The sequence below is a fragment of the Rhinolophus hipposideros genome, assembly GCF_964194185.1.
Source record: "Rhinolophus hipposideros genome assembly, chromosome: 11".
In the NCBI taxonomy this organism is placed as follows: domain Eukaryota; kingdom Metazoa; phylum Chordata; class Mammalia; order Chiroptera; family Rhinolophidae; genus Rhinolophus; species Rhinolophus hipposideros.
Genome location: NC_138057.1, coordinates 52,203,695 through 52,225,125, shown reverse-complemented (window position 1 = coordinate 52,225,125; position 21,431 = coordinate 52,203,695). Strand labels below are relative to the sequence as shown.

The following is a 21,431-nucleotide window of genomic DNA, read 5'->3' as shown; positions in this document are numbered from 1 at the left end:
TGTTTATATGGATTTCTACCAATATGAATCAGTAGGCTAAAGTAGATAAAGGAAGAAAGTGGTGAGGAAAACATTAGAACAGAAACAAACTTAGAAAATATTATAATACAGGGATATTTTAGACCATCATAGTAAGGGTAAATGGGGTATTTTAGCAGGTAGAAAAGTTCCATTTAACTGAAACGATCCCACCCACTGGCCCTGTTTTTTTGTGTGTGGAATTCAAGAGTATTGATGCTAAGAAGGCCCTAAAAAAACATTTAGTTAATGCCTTCAATTCATAGAAGAGGAAATAGACCCAGAGAGGGTATCTTGCTCTCATAAATACAGACTATGCATTTATCTTACAGTGTATACCTACAGTTAAGGCAAGAGGAGAGAAGCTGCCCTGAAAGGAAAATGGGTATAAAGGGATGATGGCCTGCTGATGACACCTTCTAGGTGACCCCCGTTACCTGTGAAGGTGCGACGGTCATCATCGGAACTGTGCTCACTGAGGCACAGGCGGGTAGAACACACCAAATTGCCAGCAAAACAAGAACAGACATTGCAGTCAATATTAAAGGATGTCCCATGACCTGAGAGAAATAAAATATTGTTCTATATCGTGCATTTATACAATTTTAAAATTAACAGTTTAAAATGTTTAAAAAGAGAAACTCTTGAAAGATGACTTCTGAATATACAAATTAGGAAGTTAAATATGAGACATTTATATGTTTGTATTTATCTCCCACCATATCCCTCCAAACTCCTAATGCGCCAATCTCCCCAGACTGCTCCCTATTCTGTGGGAAAGAATGTTTCTGGCTGTGCTTCTGCCTGAAATGCTCCTTTCCTCCCGGAACTTGGCTCATCTCTCCACGACCAACACCGATGCCACCTGTAGATCGCAGACTCTCCCAATACCCTGGCAGCAATGACTAGCTCCTTGAAGAGCAGTTGGTCTATTCCGTCTGGTGGCTCAAATTCTCTTCCATCTTATCACGGAAAGCATGACCCCAACCCCTCATCTCAGTTTCAGCTCCACAAAGCACTGGTATGTTCATTTGTATAGAATAGGCATTAACTAGTACAAGTTTATAGAAGGAATTAATTTGTTTATCGTCGGATATTTTCTGTGATATAAGGTACCTACCTTACATTTTACCTATGTCGAGTATGGACTAAGAAATGAACACCTGACTTGGCTTTAGGGCAGAAATTTGCAAGCCTCTTTTTGGCTAACAGCACTCTTCTTTCAAATAAGATCTGACACATAAAACTCAGCACAGTGCCTGGCACACAGTTAAAGAGTTCAATAAGTATTAATTATTATTAGCTATTAGTCCCTTCTCGAAATTTCAAGGAAGTTCCTCAGAAGTCCTACTGTCCTTGTATAGTTTGAAAAATACTGCCCTGGCGTATCAGATTTGTAGACTTTACTCTCTGGTAAGAATCCAATCAATGTTCTGCCTACAAAGCTAACTAACCTCATATTAAAAGCAAAACAACACAAAAAAACAACAACAAATAAATACAGTTCAGGACTCACTTTTTCTTTTTCCTCCAACAATACAAGACTTCTGAAGGTCTATACAGTGCATCTCCATGCAGTTTTCTAAGATTCCACTATGTCCACAGGAGCAAATTTTATAACAACCAACTTCCCCTGCTGATGATGGCACCTGGATTAGTGTCCCTTGACGGACAATGAAATCAGAGGCTTCTCCCAATTTGCAACCTGTACAAACAAAAATTAGCTAAGAGAGATGGTAGTGTTTTATGACATTGTTTTATACATTAGGCACATTTTACATAAGTCTTATAGGTACTGTGCAGCTATTAAAGACCGTGTAAGAGAACTTTCACTAAACTAGGGAATTTGTGTGGTAAATATGGTAAGAAACATATCCTCTCAAATGAAAATTCCATGTTCTGTGAGATGGTGATTAACGACCTATATGCCAAAGTTAGCTATAGTTCTGTACAAAAATGCTATAGGATACGTATTAGGTCGGTGCAAAAGTAATTGTGGTTTAAAAGATTAAAAATCATTGCAAAAACCGCAATTACTTTTGCACCAACTAATAGTTTTTTATTTCTTTGGGATTATTAAAAATCATGGATATTTTTAAAATAGGGTATAAAAACTGATAGTATGTTTAGAATAATCAGAAAACTTTTAGTGATGGAATATAAGTATACCTTAAATTTTTTAAAAAAGTTGTACTTGATTGGGCTTAAGGAACACCCATTAATTCCCAATTTTAATAAGATTTGTTTTTTTTTTAAATTTATTGGGGTGACAATTGTTAGTGAAATTACATAGATTTCAGGTGTACAATTTTGTATTACATCATCTATAAATGCCATTAATAAGATTTCTTATAACTCTATAGCTGATATATTATGGTATTACACCATGTGTATTTAATATTTTATTCCTTTTTATTTCATATATATTTAAAAATGTTGATTCTAACATGATAAACATATTCAATTGGGAAATAAATAAAAGGAAACAAAATGTTGCCACAACTATATTCTAAAGAGACCCACAAAGAGAGAAAGGCTACCAAAACTCTATGCATAAAAATTTTTCAGCCTTAAAATCCTATGCATTTCAGTACTACATTAAATTTATGGAGATAATTACACATCTCATTGAGAATGTCTTTTCTCCATATACTGAAAATAAGAAAAAATAAAAACACGCAGTACATATTCTCAAAAATTATAACATGGAAAACAAAGTACACAAAGATGGCCAAAAGTTTTTTTTCTTTTGTTGTCAATAACCCTATAACTTGGGGCGGTCAGTTGGCTTAGTTGATTAGAGCTCAGTGCTCATAACACCCAGGTCGCCAGTTCGATTCCCACACAGGCCAGTGAGCTGCGCCCCACACAACTAGATTGAAGACAACGACTTGACTTTAAGGTGATGGGTCCTGCAAAAACACACTGTTCCCCAACATTCCCCAATAAAAAAAACAAAACAAAAAAAACAGAAAAAATCCTATAACTCATTATAAGAGTCTGGTTTTGGATTAGTATTAGTCTATAATCTAATTGACTACTGAAAATTACATTTGTCTTTGTCCTTTCCTGCTTACATAAATAACGTATGTTTATTGGGAAAACCTCAAACATTATAGAAAAACGTAATTTAGAAAATAAAGTTCCTGGGCCGGCCCGATGGCTCAGGTGGTTAGAGTTCCATGCTCCTAACACCGAAGGCTGCCGGTTCGACTCCCACATGGGCCAGTGGACTCTCAACCACAAGGTTGCTGGTTCAACTCCTTGACTCCTGCAAGGGATGGTGGGCAGCGCCCCCTGCAACTAAGATTGAACACGGCACCTTGAGCTGACCTGCCGCTGAGCTCCCAGATGGCTCAGTTGGTTGGAGCGCGTCCCCTCAACCACAAAGTTGCCAGTTCGATACTTTGACTCCCGCAAGGGATGGTGGGCAGCGCCCTCTGCAACTAAAAAATTGAACACGGCACCTTGAGCTGAGCTGCCACTGAGCTCCCGAATGGCTCAGTGGGTTGGAATGCCTCCTCTCAACTACAAGGTTGCCGGTTCGACTCCCACAAGGGATGGTGGGCTGTGCCCCTGCAACTAGAAAACAGCAACTGGACCTGGAGCTGAGCTGCGCCCTCCACAACTAAGACTGAAAGGACAACAACTTGACTTGGAAAAAACGCCTGGAAGTACACACTGTTCCCCAATAAAAGTCCTGTTCCCCTTCCCCAATAAAATCTTTAAAAAAAAGAAAGAAAATAAAGTTCCTTGGAATCTCCTATAATGACAACTATAGACAACTCCTATAATGAGACACCAGCAGCATATATCCACCCTCATCCCATACCCATACCCATTTACATCTTACCTTGAACACAAGAGTATGGAAGGCAGGGATCTCCAGATGGACAGCCTTTCCGGTTCACCTCACAGAGCTCGTTAGCGGGGCAAGGATTGGGGTTACAGGGATGAGTCACCTCTTCTACAATGTTACCTAAAGTACTTGGCCCTGAAAAACAAAAACACATCAGTTTAACTAACCCAAAAGAGTTAACAAAGGTCTGTAAATTATCGGAATTAATTATGTCTGGAATAAATGGACAGCTGATGAGCATAAAGTGAGACCTGATTCTAGTAAACTATTGAAACACTCAGATTCTCTGATCATTTCTGAATTTAGCACAAACATCCATTTATTCGTTTGTTTATTTGTTGGGAATATACAATATACCTGGCAAGGTTCTAGGTCCTGGAGATACAAAACAGACAAGTCTCTAACAGAGTTTACTTTCTGGTCGGGAAACAGATAATAAATTGTGTGTGTGTGTGTGTGTTTATGTGTGTGTGTGTAAATAAAAAGTCAGATAGTGGGCCGGCCGGGTGGCGCAGGCGGTTAGAGCTCCGTGCTCCTAACTCCGAAGGCTGCTGGTTCGATTCCCACATGGGCCAGTGGGCTCTCAACAACAAAAAAAATAAAAATAAATAAATAAATAAAATAATGAAGTCTTAATTTAAAAAAAAAAAAAGAAGTCAGATAGTGACAAGTAATAAGTAATATCAGGAGATGGAAAGTGGTGCATATATTTTGGATAGGGTGGTCACATAGATACTTATGTCCAGGAGGGATAATTTAGCACATTATACCATAAATGATAATTTATTATAGTAAGGTGGACCCCATATCATGATTATATTTGTTAACTTATAAAGTAATGGCCAACGCAGTGTCTCAATATAAAGTATATGTGATAGTTAGAGAGTATTAAATTTCAAACAAAAGCATTTCTTTAAGTTACCTCCCACTGAAATAGTTTCCTTCTACACATATATATGGAGATGTATACACATTTTAAGAAAGGAAAAAACTGTATTAAAATTGTAATACTCAGTATATACCGATAACAAAAGATGAATACAAGTCATGTGTACACATATTTTTGGCACCCTGGTATTCGACTACTCTAATAGCATCTAGGATTGTGAGTACATTTGTTTTCCTTACTCAATTTTAGGCCAGACTCAGACTCTAAGGTTAATAGAGGTATAAGGGCTCTTGGAGCTTATCTCACCCAGCCTGATTTTTTTATAAATAGGGAAACTGAGGCTCAAAGATGTGATCTGCTCAAAGCCCATGATTCTAGTCTAATGCTCTCTTTTTTGCTGTACTGGCCACAAGGGCTAAGGGACATAGTTTTCTGGTCTTGAGGAAATATGGCAGATATTAGTAGCTGCTATCTAGCATTCAATCTTCTTTTCCTTCTTAGTACTAGAACTCTAATTTTATTTAGGATGGCCATGGGCCCACATCTAAAAAGAGAATCTTTCCCAGTTAACCTTATAATTAGGGGTGGTTTTCCCTTACACTAGGGTACGGTGGCTAGAATTCCAGTAGCCACGTTGTGATGGTGAAGAACATGAAATCATTTTGACGACTGAAGCCAAGCACTAAGGATGGTGGAGAAAGAAAAAGGAGCCTGGATTTCTGATGATGGAGCCACCATCACAGACAGCCCTGACTATTTATTTCCGGGCTTTCTTTTACTTCTACCTATTGTTCTACTATTTGCAGTAGAATTTAATCCTATCTGACACAGGAAAACAAAGTAGGAGTTGAATTCACCGCCTTTCCAGTCAGGTCACGGCACTACTGCCCCTTGGTGGCAGCCTAGACACTCCCCTTACCCAAACTACTTGGGATGCAGGAGTTGTACGTGTTCTCCCCTGGTTTCCACCATACACAGCCACCTCCCACCAGGACGCTCAGATTCAGGACCCCTCAACGGGATACTAACTTATCCTTCTAGCTCTTGGTAGAAGTATTTGGCAGAGAAAAAAGTTCCATTTTCATGTACTAACACAGACCATCATTCCTTACTCTCTTTTTGGTGGCTAAGTTCAAGCCAATGACTGGCTCAGGTCCACTGAATATCTGATGACAAAAAGCCGAAGACTTCCTGGTCAAATCATAGCAAGGAAACAGAAAGGATATGGAGTTGGTTATTTGAAAATGCTGGCCCAATCCATTGCTTAGAATTCCTGATTGACAACAGTTCACTGCCTTCTCTGTTATAATTGCTTCTGCTTACATATTTTAAGATAACAATTATTTCCTGGGCCAAAATGACCAAACAAATATGATAAAAGTCTGCAATCTAGATAGTATCATTAAACCACATACTCTCAACAAACAGATGATCATCCAAAGCAAATATCAAGGGCAGAGGTGGAAGGGAGAAGTGTTTGAACTTACTGAGGTACGTATCCAAAGGTATACAATTCTCCAGGTCATCTGTAGGTGACAGAAGCTCACAAATACTTTCAGCTGTGTGGTCTTCAGGGAACTTGTTCTGGTCCCCACATTTCTTGAGAATCTCCACACAATCTGATCTTGAAAAAGAAAACAGACACAAATTTAGGGTTCAAAGAATCTCCTCACGTTGTCTAGTCAATATTAATTGTTTCCAAAACTTTCCAGAAAGTAAGTTTTAATAACTTCACAATGTTTCACAAGTTAGGTGTAAATATAGCAAAAGAGAACACAGAAGTCATAGCATTACTTTAGGTTGAATAGTAACGTATTACACTATCAAAGCATCCCTAACTGTCTCTTACCTTGCTCAAATTCTATACTCCTATTTACTGTTACTACCATCAACGTGGCTTTTCACTCTTTAAAAGGAAATTAAGTCTGATTTGTTCTTTGCAAAATCATACATCCTTTCTCTCAGGATCACGCTTGCTTGCTTCTTTCTTTCTTCTTCCCCCTCCATCCCTCGCTTCCTTCCTTTCTCTTTTTAAATTATCTTTTTAGTTATCAACATTAAAGTGTTTGGTCTGTAACAATTGGAAAGTCCACTACTTTCAAATTTTCTCAGTCTTAACAGGGATATGACTCCTATAAGTTTTCTGTGCTAAGAGTTTATAAATGTCCCACTTGTTGCCTCTTTCTTGTCATCCGACAGGTACCTCTCATTTCTCCCCTACTCATCCCCAAGTCATGTCAGAGAATAGATATGGACCCTGTTTAAGTTTGAAATAATCTGCAATCAGTCATCAAGAGCAAGCAGCACCGAGCCACACACCAACAACTTAAGGGCTGGATATAACTTGGTTTTGGAAAAGCTTTCTGAAAAAAAGAGATGCTTAAAGGGCAGCTGACATAGATTTCTACGTAGTTAATGCTTTTGGTTCCACCTACCATAGCAGCTTTCGTCTTTCGTTTATCCTACATCTCCTAAGGAAACCATTCACAAAATGTTTACTACAAACAGTCCCTAAGACCTACATTCACTAACTCCTTCACTCATCAAACATTTATGGAATATCTACTATGTGTCAGGGTTATGCTAATCCCTAAAGAATAGAGAAAGAGCAAAGAAGATACAAAAAGAAAAAAACAGGCACAAAAGAAGAATAAACTCAAGCAAAGTTTAACAGAATATAAGACAAGTACACAAATTAAAATATAAAAACAGAATTGTGCAATGACAGTACTTCATAATGTTTCTTGAACAAAGTACCATAAGAGAAGTACAAACAAAGGTCTATAGAAATTTGTGGTAAGGATAAATTGCTATCAGCTGGAGAAATATGGGAAGATTCCCCAGGAATGGCTGGTACTTGAGAGGGGATAAGGACAGGCAGTGGGAAACTGGAGATGGGGGGAAGAGTATTTCAAGCAGAGGAGGAAAAGATGGGAAAGTATTTGACTTGTCAGGGTGATGGGCAAAAGAAAATAGTGGGAAAGAAAATTCTAACGATAGGCTGTGGGTGAAGATCGTGGGGGGTCTGAACCAAAACTTATGAGTTGTTATGATGCAAGCAACTTACTTGCAGATAATACTTCCCCGGGATTTACTATGACAAGGTTTAATCTGTAGAGCACAAGCTATTGCTTTCCACATTTCTGGCTGGCACTTCTTAATGTCAAGAACAGGTATGTTGATAAATGGCATTTTTATGCTTCCTTTTTCCCATAGCTTCATGTCATTCATGGCGCCTTGGTCTGATTGAGCATTACAACTCCTGAAAAGTTCTGTCGGTCTGAAGAGAAAAGGCCAGAAGAAATCAAGAGGCAATTATGTTCTAGAGAGAAGCAATGTGTAAAATCCTGACATACTAATAATAATGAGGAAAATCTGATTTTCTTAAAGAAGAAAATACATACAACACATCAAAGAATATATCAGTATTGAGTGTATGAAGATTCACTGTAGACACTATCAGTAAAATTCTGATAGCGTGTTTTCTTTTTAACACAGATTTTTGTGAGACAAACACTTCAAAATGCTGTAGACAGGACTACCATCTCTATGCGTCCATTTATTCCATTTCACAAAATAAATAAGCCCAAGTTTTAAAAATTGAGGTAGTACCTTAATTTTAAAAATAAGATGCACAGATATTAAGGGTACAGTTTTATGTGATTTGACAAACGTGTACATCCATATAAGCACATCCAAATCGATTAAGGAGCATTTCTATCTCATCAGAAATTCCCCTTGTATCCCTGTTTAGTCAGCACCCTCCCTGCTGACTGCACCCGAGGCCACCACTTGTACTTGTATCACCAGAGATTAATTCTGCTGTTCTAGAACTTCATATAAATTGGTTCATATTGTAGGTACTCTTGTGGGTCTACTGTCTTTTCGCTAAACAATCTTTTTGAGATTCACCCACACTGCTGTGTATATAAACTGTTTGTTCCTTTTTATTGTTGAGTAGTATTCCATGAATAAGTGTACCACATTTGTTTATCCTAGTGGTTCTCAAACTTTGATCTTGGGACCCATCTGCACTCTTAAAATGACTGGGCTCTCAAAAAACGTTTATGTGGGTTTTATCCACCAATATTTATCACATTGTAAATAAAAACTGAGATTTTTAAAGTAGCTATTAATTCACTTTAAATGACAATAATCCCATTGCATGTTGATATAAATAATATTTTTATGAAAAACATATTTTAAAAAACAAAAGTTAGAAAGGTAGGACTGGTTTAGTTTTGAAAATCTCTTTAATGTCTGGCTTACTAGGAGATAACTGGATTTTTATATTTGCTCCTGCATTCAATCTGCTGCTATATCACGTCCTGGAGCATCTGGAAGACTCCATGATTCACTCTTGTGAGAATGAGAGCAAAAAAAGCAAATAACATCTTAGTATTGTTATAACACTTTTGAGCTCATGGGGTTTGAGGGACCATGGACCACACTTTGAGAAACACTGGTTTATTCATGGTTTATTCAGTCACCTGTTTATAGACATTAAGGTTGTTTCCAGTTTACGTGTCGTTTAATGGCTATGAGTGGCATTGTTGGGTCCTAACTTTCTAAGAAATCACCAAACTGTTCTCTAAAGTGGTCATATCATTTTACGCTCTCAACAGCAATGTGTTCAAGTTCCAGGTGTTTTTTCATACTTGTCAGTCTTTTTACTTGTAGCCATTCTATTAGTGTGTACTGGTACCTTCCTGGTTCTAATTTGAATTTTACTGATGACTAATTATGCTGAACGCCTTTTCATGCTTTTTTTTTTCTTGCTGTGTACTATTCCATTGTTTGGATACAATGCAATTATGTTCTTTCATTCCCCTCTTGATTAATGTTTTATTTTTTTCCCCCCAATTTTGGATTTTTATAAATAAGGATGCAATATAAGTCTTCTTTTGGACGTTTTCATGTCTCTTTGGTAAATGCTTCAGAATGAAATTGCTAGGGAATAGACTTAACTTTTTACGAAACTGAAAGAAAACTCTCCGAAGTGTTTAAATCATCTTATACTCCCAGCAGCAAAGTATGTGAGTTCCATGTGCGTCACATGCTTATCAGTCTTAATTTTAGCCATTCTAGTGTGTGTGAGGAAGCATCTCATAAGGGTTTAATTTGTATTTTGCATGATTAATAATAATGAACTTTTTTCATATACTTAAATTGCTATTTTGATGTCTCCTTTGGCAAAGGGTCCTTGAAAATTTTTTGTCCATTTTTTAAATTTGGTTGTTTGACTTTTTATCATGAGGGTGTAGGAGTTACTTATATATTCTGGATATAAGTCCTTTGTCAAATGTGTGTGTTATGTGTGTGTGTGCACATGTGACATACTGAATATTTTCTCTCAGACTGGCTTGCCTTTTCAAATTTTAAATGGTGTCTTTTGGTTAGCAAAGTGTTTACTGTTCAAATCAAATTCAATAATTTTTTTTTATAATTAGTGCATTTGGTGTCCTGTATATAAAATCTTTGCCTACACCAACGTTAAGATATTTTCCTATGTTTTCTTCTAGAAGCTTTATATTTTTAGCTTTATGTTTAGTTCTACGACCTATCTTGAATTTATTGTTATGTACGGTGTGAGACAGAGGATGAGGTTCTTTTTTTTCTCCATAAGATATTCAATTGTTCCAGCATCATTTGTTGAAAAGATGTTTATTTTTGCATTGAACTTTGCTGCCGTTGTTGAAAATCAATTTACTCTATGTGGGTCTATTGCCTCTGTATTTTGTTCTATTGATCTATTTGTCCGAACTTATGCTAGTACTATTAATACATTGTTTTAATTTCTGTTGCTTTATAATAAAACATTTTTTTTGAGGTAGGTATACTTTTATTAACTAATTTTACAGATAAGGAAGCAAACCTAAACCATTAACTTGCCCATACTCACAAAGCTAAGAAGTGGTATAGGTGAAATTTAAACCTCAGCAGTCTGGCTACATGGTTCTTCCTCTTTACCTGCAAATCTATACTATTTACATCTAAATTTTGAAAATTATACATTGTTGGAATATTGAGGGTATATAAGACAACAACCAAAACTGTAGTGAAAAAAGTACAAGGAAAACAAAAAAAACAGTGGTTCAGAAAGAAGAATACCAGACAATGTAATAGTTCAGATATCAGGGGAAAAGAATGCTTAAGATGAAATTAATCATCTATGCAAAACAACAAAGAGAAACCATGAAAAACCTATAATAAATCTTGAAATAAGTTACTGTAAGTTCTCCAAATTTAGTCTTCTAAAAAATTGTTTTAGCTTTCTAGGTCCTTTGTGTTTCCATATGAATTTTAGACTTAGCCTGGCAATTTCTATTTTAAAAAGCCTGTTGGGATTATACTGAATCTAGAGATCAGTTTTGGAAGAATTAACATCTTAACAATATAGGGTCTTCCAATCTATGAACATGGTACCTTTCTCCATTTATTTGCCATCTTTAATTTCTTTCTGTAACGTTTTCTGGTTTTTAGTATAGAGTTCTTGCACATCTTTTGTTATATTTATCCCTGAGTATTTAATGTTTTTTGATGCAATCATGTAAATTAGTATTTTAAAATACACTTCATTTTCCAATTATGTGTTGCAAATATACAGAAATACAATTGGCTTTTATATGTTAACCTTGTATCCTACGGTTTTGTTAAATTCAAGGGTTTAAGGGGAGTTGGCATACAGATTATGGGGCATCTCCTATTGTGGTTCCCTGCTTTCTGGGATTTTGTGCTTATCCAGCCACTCTGGATAAGCTGCATATCCAGCCATTCTGGCACCCCCAACCTTTGATCTCTAATTCCTCAGCCCAAGACTGCTGCTTTTTGCTTGAATTCTATAAACCATGGAAGGAACTGAAAGTGCCCAAGAAGGAAAAACTGGATAAATGTGGCTCTCACTCAGTGCAGTTTCTTTCATGAGTTGTAGCCCCTCCTGCTTTTGGTCACTTCCAAAAAGTCTTTTAAAATATTTTATGCAGAGTTCATAATTGGTACTGGCAGGAGTGTTAGTCTGATACAAACTATTCCACCATTACCAGAAGCTAGAACTTGTGTCCAAGTTCAACTTCAAACATTTCATAGATTTCAAATTTGCTCAGTCTCTAAGCAGGTCCTTATTGGCTGGCACTCTATCACCAGTTGTAAAGATATCTCAATTTTCTTATTCAAAATAACAATCTGAATACTTTTAAGAGGACAGGATGTGAGTTAGCTTGAGGTAAACATCCTCTGAATATCCGTCTGGCCCAAACGAACGATTCTCTTTCTTTTTGCCCTCCTGATCTCTGGGCTGCAGCTCACAAAACCAGTCTCTTCTTTAGATACTCTCCCTCGCTGGCTTCTCTGATACAGCATTCTTCATACCTTTGGATGCCCTTTTTCTGTTGTCTTTACTGCTTCTTCAACCATTAATTCAGTTCTTGGCCCTTATTTTTCTTACCATACTTGATACCTCAGGAAAGTACCTATTTGAATTGCTTCTGTAAAGAAAATATTTCTATACAAAATAGGGGACTATTTTAGACTGAGTGGGAACCTCACCCAGTCTGAAGGTCCTTCTAAGTAAACTGGCCACAAGAGGACATTTGGATGACCAAATTGTTCACAATGATTTATCTTGCAATGCATTGTTTGCACTGGTGGTAGAGTAGAAGGGAGAGGGCAACAATGGTAGACTGAAGGCAGAGGAGATACTCTGAATTCTAGAAGCTTGAAGTATGCCTAGATTAGAAGGAAGTTTGTTATAGTGCTTCCTTTCCCAGAGGTGACTTACCGGATGGAATATAGCATTTAAAGATGAAAGCATAAAGAAAGACTATTTCCTTTTAACTTAGCAAAAACAAAATCAAATTATAGTAGTCTTTTCACTTATTTAAAAATAAGGTAATTAATGATAAAATATTTCCATTCTATGTACAATTTGCTCCCACCTGTTGTTAAAATTAGTACAGTAAGTAAGATTCCTACAGCCCAACTGGCAAGGTTCTCGAACATCTGCTAAACAGCTCAACATGGACACTTCCACTGGATTATATTCACAAAAGCGATCAAACTCCTGCCAACTCTGAGTATTGCCCCAGCTCATGCTATAAAGTTTAGTGCACAGCTCCCTGAAACAAAAGCACAAATAAAGAAACATATAGATGAGCCAAATGAATAAATATTTGATTGCATAGAATGTGAACTATACTTTAGAATATGTATGAGGGAAAAAAAGTATAAAAACCAAAGACTAAGATCTAGCTCCTAGAATTTAGAGCCAGAAAAAGTGATATTTTCCATGAAAAAGTTAGCCTTCTTTTATGATCCATCTCTTTCCTTTTTGCCATGGTTTGCTATAAAGCTCAGTGCTAAATTTAATGTTTAATTATAGTATTTGTACATTTTTGTAAGAGTTTAGGACCATGCACAGTTGACCCAGAGTAACTGAAATCACAGAAAGCAAAACTGCAGATGGGGGTGGGGGGTGGGGACTACTGTATACATGATACTCAAAAAATATTTGCTGGATGAAAGAATGAAAGATCTTATATATTCTAAACTCGTTACACAATGCAAGAATATAACATACATTTGCTAGACTTAAAATCATCAATTAAAAATGCTATTTTCTACTGGTTTTAATAAGGAAAATGAGATACTGACCTACATGTTGAAGTGTTTGCTTTAGAACAACAATGCAATTTAGCCCCATCAAGGCCTGTGGAGGGAGGAGGATGTAGAGTGACTCCAGGGTGAACAGACTGTGAGCTTTCGAGAAAACACTGCCAAAGAGGATCCTGAGGCAAGGGCTGGGTCTTACAACCCTCGATGAGGCCATCAACAATCTCCATTTCTGTTTTCTTAGACATCAGAATTCTCTTGCAGGCATTTTGGCAAGCGTGGTCTTCAGCTCTGTCACAGCAATATAAACCTACATTTTCAGAATATAAGTGGCTTAATTAGCTAGTTTTATGTCATGTACTGCTCAGGAACACAGCGGTGTATTGGAAACCATCACTTCTCTGAGTCATATGTCACTATCTGCAGTATATGCCTACCAAATTCTCTCTCCATTACTTTGCAGTATAATAAATAAAGGTATTTCTAGGTATACCTATAGACTCAGTATCTATTACCAGAATTCACTATTGGACCAATCACGGGATCTCTAGCCCCATTCCTACATAAATGTAAAGTCACCTTACACCTAAAAAGTATTTACATGCAATGTATTTTATGTCTCTGGAAAAGGTATTATAGACCAAACAGTAATTATTTTATTCAAGAAATGATTGCTTAAAAGGGATTATATCTGGACATAATGAGAGAGAGAGATGACTAATTTTAATAGCAATAATCACAAACAACATTATTTCATCACATTTTGGTATATAAAACTTTTATATATCTGTGCAAGTTAATTCATCTAAGTTGTAATTTAAATAATACAATTTAAATCACATGCCCCAGACTGCAGATATTTACAAAGATTTTACTTCCTTTTTACAAATTATTTTTACCAAAAATTGAAATGAGAGGAATATGTCCCTTTTACTTACTATCTGTTGGGTTCCTCATTGGATAAGACTGAGTATAATTGTTCACACAGTGTATTAACTGTGGACTAATAGAGGCACAATAATTTTCCACTGCTTTGATCTGAGATGGACCAGGAGAAGAGTCTGTTCGAAAAATGGCTTGACAGTATTCTCGGCAATTTGTGTGGTGGCCAGCATAACTGCAACAAACTGAGCCCACTAGAGGGGAAAAACAACAAAGATGACATTGAAAGGGAAACAACTATTTGTTAACATTAAATCATCATAGTAATGATAGAACAATATGTCTTTTTGAATTTGAGACATAAAACCATGCCATATAAGACAAGAACTTAAAATCAGCACTACTGCAGGCACAGCCATGTCCCACTCAGGTGCTCGCCGGCGTAAGGAAGTCACTATTCGGCAACTATTTGGTGACAGTCCAGTTGTTCTCAGCAGGACCAATACCGCCCCCATGGGAGAAGCTGAGTGCATTGAATGTTCCCGGTTTTCAGGGTGACTTGGGGACTAATGCTGGCATTTCCTGCATAGGGGTCAGGGCTGTCACATGCTCTGCCATGTATAGCACAGTCTCACACAACCAAATCCGTCTCCCAAAATGTCAATAGCGCCCATTTGAGAGCTACGGAAACAGCTTCTTTCCGCATTAGATTTGCGGAGATTTATAAATAAAGCAAAGCAAAAACAAACCAAACAAAACTGAAATAAAACCCCAAATGCCTCACATTTATAAAACAGGACCAGTGAAAACCAAGAGATATCAGGATCATTTCATAAATTTGACAATTATGTAACTGTGTCTTGAAATTAAATCCCAGAAGTTCTGCTTTTTGAATTATCTGCAAGAATATGCCTAAATTGAAACAATCTGCCTCACAACTGATATGATCTGCTTCAATTCTGAAAAGTAAAACCCACATTTGAAATACATATGTTCTGGATTTATCTACTTTTAAAAATCAAGGGGGACCATTTAAGGTATCTGGGGAGAGCTAGATGAGTGGCTAGAGATGCAGATGTAGGATTTGTAATGGAGTAGAGCAAGAGCCTCACAGGAGAGGCTAACGGGTCTATGGGGAGCGGAAGGGAGCCAAGGTACAAGTATGGCAGGAAAAGGTCAAGAGAAAGGCAGATAGGGAATAGATGGTTATGGAGGAATCAGAATCAGATTTCTGGTAAATTCCACAGACCGGGGAATGAGCAGGGAATTCAGGCAAGTTCAAGAAATAATCATAGCGAAACGGTTTCATACCTATTGTGCCTCCTAAGTTTTCGATTTTTAACTACTACCAAACTTACTGTGTTCATTGCTGAATCATTCATTTTTAGCACAAAGAACAATTACTAATGGCCACATTTAATACTGTTCAACTCAATGAGGATAATGTGGAGGGTTGCAGGGATGCTGGGTACAGAAGGGACAAGTGAGAATGGGACACGGATTCCTATCTGCTGATTCCCCGTTACGCTGGCTCGCTGGCCTCCTCACCAGTGTGCAAGGACAGAAGATGGATTACAGGCCAGAGACATCTGGGAATTCTTGAACTAAGCCCCGGTAAGAAAGGTAGAAAACATAGACAGTTAATGTTTCTTATTATAGTTTGATATACCCTTCTGCCAAGTTAATCTAAACAACCCTTCATTCCTCAGATGTGTTTCCTATCTCTAACTGTTCTCACTATTCCCTTCATCAGGAATGCCCTTCCTCCAGTCTCCACTGTTCCCATCTTGTCCATCCTTCAAGGCACTGCTCAGCCACCAATTCCATGAAGACACCTTTAAGCACCCCTGCACGATGTGATCCCTCCTCCCTCTAAACTCCCGCAGAACTTTTATCAGTGACTCTCCCATATCCACCACGTCCCAGAGTTCTTTGTGTACAGGTTGTGTACCCTATAGATGTGCGTTTGCCCTGCACAGAGCGAGCAGTCAATGAGTGTCTGCTCAATGAACTTAGAGGCAGTCCTCTGCAAGGGCTGGCTACACTGTGTCACGTGGGAATGCTTACCTTCTCAAAGTGATCCTATTTATTCAAATGGGGCATGATCTTCCTCTAATACATGTAGCACTAGTATCTGCTATGGAAGTCTGCAATTAGGACACGGGAACTGCCACAATTCATGAATGGCCTGAACACCCCAGAGGAAAGAGCCTATCAGAATCCTGCTTGGCACATTCCTTCAGATGGTTTACAAACTGCCAAAGTTACAGTGTCAGGGTCTTGGCAATATTTATAACAGCTAAATCATATTCTGTAAACTGTGTTTTGCTCTTTGGATGCTTGTATAATCATCAACATATACTTACTTTCATTTCTGCTAATGCAACTGAAAAGAGCATTCTGTAAATTAAACAAAAACAAACAAATTAACAACAACCACACAGAATTTCTAATTTTATTCCACTTTATGGTTATGTGAAAACCAGGGTATCAAACGATTTAATTCTTCTCTAAATCCAAGGCTGAAAACAAAGAAGCTAGAGATGGCCTCCTGGTGAAAAGGGAAACCATCTTCTAGCACATACTGGGGATCAAGATTTTTCACTAGAGCCATAAGTTGACCACATTATAGCAAACCAAATTTATGTAAAGCTGTACCAACGTGGGTATGTGGGGCAACCTACAATATATTAATCTTAGTTATTTCTTGCAGGTATACAGAAAAGCTTCCAGAAAATGATATAATAACGGACCTTTAGGGAAATATGTATTTCATATAACCACTGCATTTGAGAGCTGAAAGAACCTTAGAGGTCATTTCTAATTGTTCTCAAACTTGGCCATGCAGTCGAGTTATGTGGGCTTCCTAGGTCTTGCCCTAGGCTACAGAAACAGAATCTGGGAGGAAAGCCCAGAAACCTAAATTTTAAACAAGGCTTCTTATGCAGCCATCCTGGGGACAGAGTTGGAGAATCTCTCTACCATTTTACAGATGAAGAAACTGTTTCCTCAGCAGGGGAGATTTGTCCCAGGTCACAAAGCAAGACAAAAGCAGAGCCTGAGACTAGAATTAGTGTTTATTGAGCTCTTAGATCACTGTTTAGAAAACATCACAAAAGTCATTGTAAGGGAAACAAGGAGAACAAGACAGAAACAAAAAATGCCTGTATAAGGCCATTTGGACAGTCAGGGCTTGTTAGCTATGATTAATAGCACTCAAAATTGAAAGAGAATGAATTGTTAAAAAATAAGATGGGCACAAATAAAAGGTAGATGGAAATCAAGTGCACCCTTGTTGAGTAGAGATGATTTTGACTTTTAGATTTACCTAATTCACAAGCTGGCTATGTGATCTGGACTTGTTAAAGAACCAGTCTTACTGATATTTAAAACGTAGCTTCAAAAATCCATCTGTGTAGTTGTATGAAGCTGTAGGGCATTTTTTCCAATAAATAATATTCTATTGTAGGAACAAATTACACTTGATTTATTAATTTAAAGCAAAACAAAACACCAAGGCATCATAGATGAGGGCTGATGAATTCACCCAGTATACATTCTTTCTGCTAGAGATCTCATCAAACAATATAATAGTGAAAAACAAATATTTTTGGTGTTTTAAAGAAACACTGGTTTGTGAATCACTGGTTTCAGGAACACTTTCCATAAAATGATCTAAATCAATACTAAAAAGCAATCTGCTACTAGTTTTCCAGCCCCTTTGATTGGGTGAATATAATTCTCATTGCCCTTCTCTTTCTAATAAGCTGGTTGTTCCTTTCGGTTTTGACTCTTTTGACCTTGCATCTGAAGAAATGTGTTTATTATCTTGGTGGACATCCTGGGTTGCATAACCTGATTTCCATTTTTGGTATTCCTCTAGTTATTCTTTTTTTTTTTTTTTTTAATTGGGGAATATTGGGCAACAGTGTGTTTCTCCAGGACGCATCAGTCGTTGTCCTTCAATCTAGTTGTGGAGGGAGCAGCTCAGCTCCAAGTCCAGTTGTCCTTTTCAATCTTAGTTGTAAGGGGGTGCAGCCCACCATCCCATGAGGGAATTGAACCAGCAACCCTGTTGTTGAGAGCTGGTGCTCTAATCAACTAAGTCATCTGGCTGCCCCTCCGGAAGTTCAGCAGCAACTCGTTGTCTTCAGTCTAGTTGTGGAGGGCGCAGCTCACTGGCCAAGGTGGGAATCAAACCGGCAACGCTGTTGTTCAGAGCTCACACTCTAACCAACTGAGCCATCTGGCCGCCCCCTCTTCTAACTATTCTTAAAGTCTCTAGAGCAGTGGTTCTCAGCTAGGGTTGACTTTGCTTTCTAGGGGACATTTGGCAATGTCTGGAAACATTTTTGGTTGTCACTACTGGGGACAGTGAGGAGTATGTGTGCTACTGGCATCTAGTGGGTAGAGGAGACCAGAGATGCTGTGAAACATCCTACAGTGCACAGGACAGCTCACCCACAGCAAAGGATTATCCAGACCAAAATGTAGTGCCAAGGTTGAGAAACCCTGCTCTAGAGACTTACAAATTTGTTAAAGCTGGATTTTTAAAACTTTGACCTTCCAAAGAAAAGGAATATAACTATGGGTCATCCTGTGGCTCTCTTAGCTTCAGAGAGGTACTAAAGAGCACAAAACCTGAAAAATGTCAGCGATCATCTACCCTAACTCCTTTTTTTACAGAAGCCAGAGACTGAGGCCTAGAAAAGAGAAATACTTTTGGACCCTAGCTTTCACCCACGCTAAGATAGTAGAGTTGAATAGAAAGAGATCCTACAGCCTGAAAGCCTAAAATATTTGCTGTCAGACCCTTTATAGAAAAAGTTTGCCAACCCCGATATAGAAGGGCACAGCTATCTCCCTTGATGTCTCTTCCAGAGTTCAAAGACGTTCCCTAAGTATCTCTCATTTCTCTTCATGTTCATTGACAGACCCTTCATGCATAGGTTTACCCTAACTTGCTGAACCAAAAGCTTTTATATTTTCACATGGCAGTACCTCGTGTTAATAAATACTGTTTCTTTGTTTTTTCCCCTTCCCCCACCCCCACTCCAGTCCAAGCCGTTGTTTCTCAGTCTAATTGTGTAGGACACAGCTCCCTAGCCCATGCTGGTATTATGAGCCTTGCGCTACACACGGCTGAGGCAGTCTGTCCCTGGGTTTCAACCACCTAAGCCACCGGGCCAGCCCAATAAATACTGTTTCTTTATCTCTATCTTTATCTTTACAAATTTTAAGGTTTAAAAAAATGATCCTTTATTCAAGTATACCAGTATTTGATGAATTCATCAATTCTGTTGCTTACTTTACATTCATCATGATTTCATAGACTCTAATCCTATCACCCTCTTTGATAAAAGATTGCTAACCGTATATAACTATATCTAGGTATAAACTATATCTTAGGTAACTATACCTAAGGTATAAATTATAGGCAACTCTGCCTTTCACTGCTTAGACTATTGCTGATTAGTTTGACAGGGCTTAAGACATACACATAATGAGTTGTGGCATTAACTTATAGTTTCTTCATTTCTTAAGAGCTGATCCTGGAGTCTTTTAGTATATTGTGCTGCCGCAGCGAGCACAGATCCTGGAGTCTTAAAGTCAATTCTTAAGTCTTTCAAATATCTGATCGCCACCTGGTGGCAAAAGCAGGAGGTAACTGAGGGCTTAGACTTGTATGAAGCCCCTTGACCTTCTTCCTATATAGGAAGGCATATACTAAATGTGCCTTCCTGTAACAGCTCCCTCATTTCACTCATCCTACTCTAGAACAGACCAAAGTTAGTGTTACTGAGGTGAGGATCTGCTGCAACCTGAGACCCAAAGAACACGTGAGTGTACTGGAGTTGACAGGGTCACAAGAAATCTTCAAATCTACAAGCATTCACTGCACAGCTGGACATTATTGTGATAACAGATACAATACAGTAAGTCCTTACTTAACACTGTCGATAGGTTCTGTGACTCAAGGAAAAGCAACGTATAAAGACATCACTTTTACCACAGGCTAATTGATACAAACAAGGGTTAAGTTCTTACGGCATCTCATCGTTATTACAAAATGATCTTGAACAAAATGACATTATTTAAGGATGTGGCATATTCAGTGAAAGAATATACCCATTCAAAGAATGCCTAATTCATAGACATTCACACAGGGTTTTCACATAAAACTTCTATTTATTCTGAAACAAAGAACCTCTGTAATTCTACTGTCCAGAGTGGAAACAAATTCTATTAAAAATTCTATCTATAAAAATACGAACTTGAGCACCTTTTTACAGACAGCAAATTTTTGTTCATCCTTTAAGTCTTACCTGCTCTGTGGTGACTTCCCCATTACCCTGGGCAGGGGTTTTTCCTCCAGTTCCAGTGTGTCTTGTACAGACTTCTAGCAATGTCCTCGTCTCACTGAACTATAACAGACTATTTGAATTTCTCTCTTCTCACGGACTAGACTACGAGCTTCTGGCAGACAGTGGCTAAACCCTTTTACCTTTGCACCCTGAGAACAGTACCTGACACAAATTAAGTCTATCGGTTTGGTGTGTATCAGCTCGATGAATGCTGAGTGAATAAATGAATGACAGATGCAAAGACAATTGAGATAGAGATTCTGCCCCCAGGAACTCAGAGTGGAGTAGTAAAGACTGATATGTGAATAGCGTTACCCTGTAAGATGACAAATGCTGTAATACTAAAGCATGTAAGGGGTTTAGAAGTAGCAATCAATTACATGTGTGTGGAGGGAAGAGGGCTGGGCAGGAAAGGTTTTAAAGAAGAACCATGTAAGTCAGAATTTGAGGCAAAGGTTGCCAGTTGGATAGGGTAGTGGTGTGCTGGGACCAGTTTTCTCAGGGATGGGGGTGGAAGGAACCCTGATTTGCAGTATTTGCTGATGTTTGCAGCATAACTACCCCCATCATGGTTTCTTTCAAGTTAAAAACGTAGTTTGCAAAATTCCTGAATATTTAACAATTAGTTCTCCCTAGTGGTAGGAGCCAGCTGCAGCATACTACTGGATGGGGTGTGATAGGATGGCTTCTAGGAGAGGGACTTCCAGGTAGAACGGATAGGTTACACAGTTACAATTAACAAATAAAACACATGATCAATCTGGGAAATTACAAGTTGCATGCTGCTGAATTGTAAAGGAAGGTAGAGCCA

The 21,431-nt window shown here is 38.0% G+C and overlaps 1 protein-coding gene across 4 annotated transcripts in view; it reads right to left on the bottom strand.

Moving 5' to 3' along the window:
* Nucleotides 1-21,431, bottom strand: part of RECK (reversion inducing cysteine rich protein with kazal motifs) — a 63,941-nt gene that overhangs the window by 11,865 nt on the left and 30,645 nt on the right. For all 4 annotated transcript variants that reach the window (XM_081066875.1, XM_081066872.1, XM_081066874.1 and 1 more), the window contains 9 exons: nt 16,622-16,655; nt 14,312-14,509; nt 13,416-13,683; nt 12,701-12,880; nt 7,834-8,046; nt 6,254-6,390; nt 3,872-4,012; nt 1,535-1,723; nt 456-578 (listed from right to left, as the gene is read on the bottom strand). In XM_081066875.1, coding sequence (XP_080923001.1) covers nt 456-578; nt 1,535-1,723; nt 3,872-4,012; nt 6,254-6,390; nt 7,834-8,046; nt 12,701-12,880; nt 13,416-13,683; nt 14,312-14,509; nt 16,622-16,655 — 1,483 coding nt within the window. The remainder of the gene's footprint in view (nt 1-455; nt 579-1,534; nt 1,724-3,871; nt 4,013-6,253; nt 6,391-7,833; nt 8,047-12,700; nt 12,881-13,415; nt 13,684-14,311; nt 14,510-16,621; nt 16,656-21,431) is intronic.